This window comes from Entamoeba dispar, genomic scaffold, assembly GCF_000209125.1.
Source record: "Entamoeba dispar SAW760 scf_1105229462275 genomic scaffold, whole genome shotgun sequence".
NCBI lineage: Eukaryota > Evosea > Mastigamoebida > Endamoebidae > Entamoeba > Entamoeba dispar.
Window position 1 is genome coordinate 1 of NW_001855111.1, and position 1233 is coordinate 1233.

At 25.0% G+C, this 1233-nt stretch overlaps 1 protein-coding gene across 1 annotated transcript, besides 1 other annotated feature; it reads right to left on the bottom strand.

The window, feature by feature from the left end:
- Nucleotides 1–399: 399 nt before the first annotated feature.
- Nucleotides 400–1215, bottom strand: EDI_268050 (uncharacterized protein; the record flags this gene model as incomplete). The annotated part of the gene is made up of 1 exon (XM_001739629.1): nt 400–1215. The coding sequence occupies one exon, from the start codon at nt 1213–1215 to the stop codon at nt 400–402; it is 816 nt and encodes a 271-aa protein (XP_001739681.1).
- Nucleotides 465–528: a microsatellite.
- Nucleotides 1216–1233: the final 18 nt, after the last annotated feature.

The following is a 1233-nucleotide window of genomic DNA, read 5'->3' on the forward strand; positions in this document are numbered from 1 at the left end:
TTACCTTTATTTTTATTCTAAATAATAGAAACAAACGATATTAAAAGACACAAAAAACCAATAAAATGAAATACCATAAATGCATAAACTCCTCCATTATCTCCTAATACAGAATATAATGCTGCAAATATAATTAAAATAACAGTTCCTATTCCTAATGAAATACTAAATCCAAGTAATCGTTGTTTTATTGATAAATGTAATCCACATCTTTCAAATGGACTTTCATTAGTAAAAACTGCTCCTTCTTCAATATCTCCTCCACTAATAAATGCAATTGCAGCTGCCATTAATCAATATTTCTTGATTATTTTTTTTAAGTTCTTTATTCTTTTTTTTTCTAATCTGAAAAAATTCTGAATTATATTTTTCTTTTATCAAATCAATGAATAATCATACTTAGTTATTTTGAACTAAAAGCATTGCAATTCCAAGAATAATTAAAGCTAATGACCCAACAATAATTATCTTTGTTTTTCTTATTTCTTCTTGTTTTTCCTGTTTTTCTTCTTCTCTAATTTCATTTTTAGCTGTTTTAGCAATTTTTTCACATAATTGAATTGTTTGATTATATTCTTGTTTTTCTTTCTCTTCTACTGATTGTGAAAACTTTTCTTTAGATTTTGAGCTTTTATCTTTCTTTGGTTCAGGTGATGCTCCCATTTGTATTTTTCTTTTCTCATATTCTTGATTAAATTTTACCCTCTCTTCAACATATTTTTGAATTTCATCTTCAATTTCTTTTTGAATATTTAAAACAACATCCATCATTATAAATAATTGTTTGTCAATTGGTTTTAACGTTTCAGTAATGTCTTCATTCTTTTTTATTTTTCTTTGCAATTCTTGGAGTGAATTTTGGTAAATTTTGTTTGTATCTTCTTGAGTTTCTTGAATATCTTTTTGTTGTTTAATAGTTAAATCCCCTAAACAACCAAGTAAATGAATAACTTCAGTAATTGTGATACAAATTTCTTGAATCTCATCAACTGAATTTTTCCCTTGATTAAATCCCTTTATAAGTGAAGTTGCTTTTTCTTTTTGGTGTAAAACCCTTAAAAATGGAGAGACTGTTGCAATAATAACTATTGAAGTACAATCTGCATTAAGATGTAATAAAGCATCAATTATACTTATAGGATTTTTTAGTAAACTTAATGAAACAATAGTTTCACTAATAGAGTCTGTCTTTTCTTTTAGTTTTGATTTAATCATTTCATAATAATCATATTC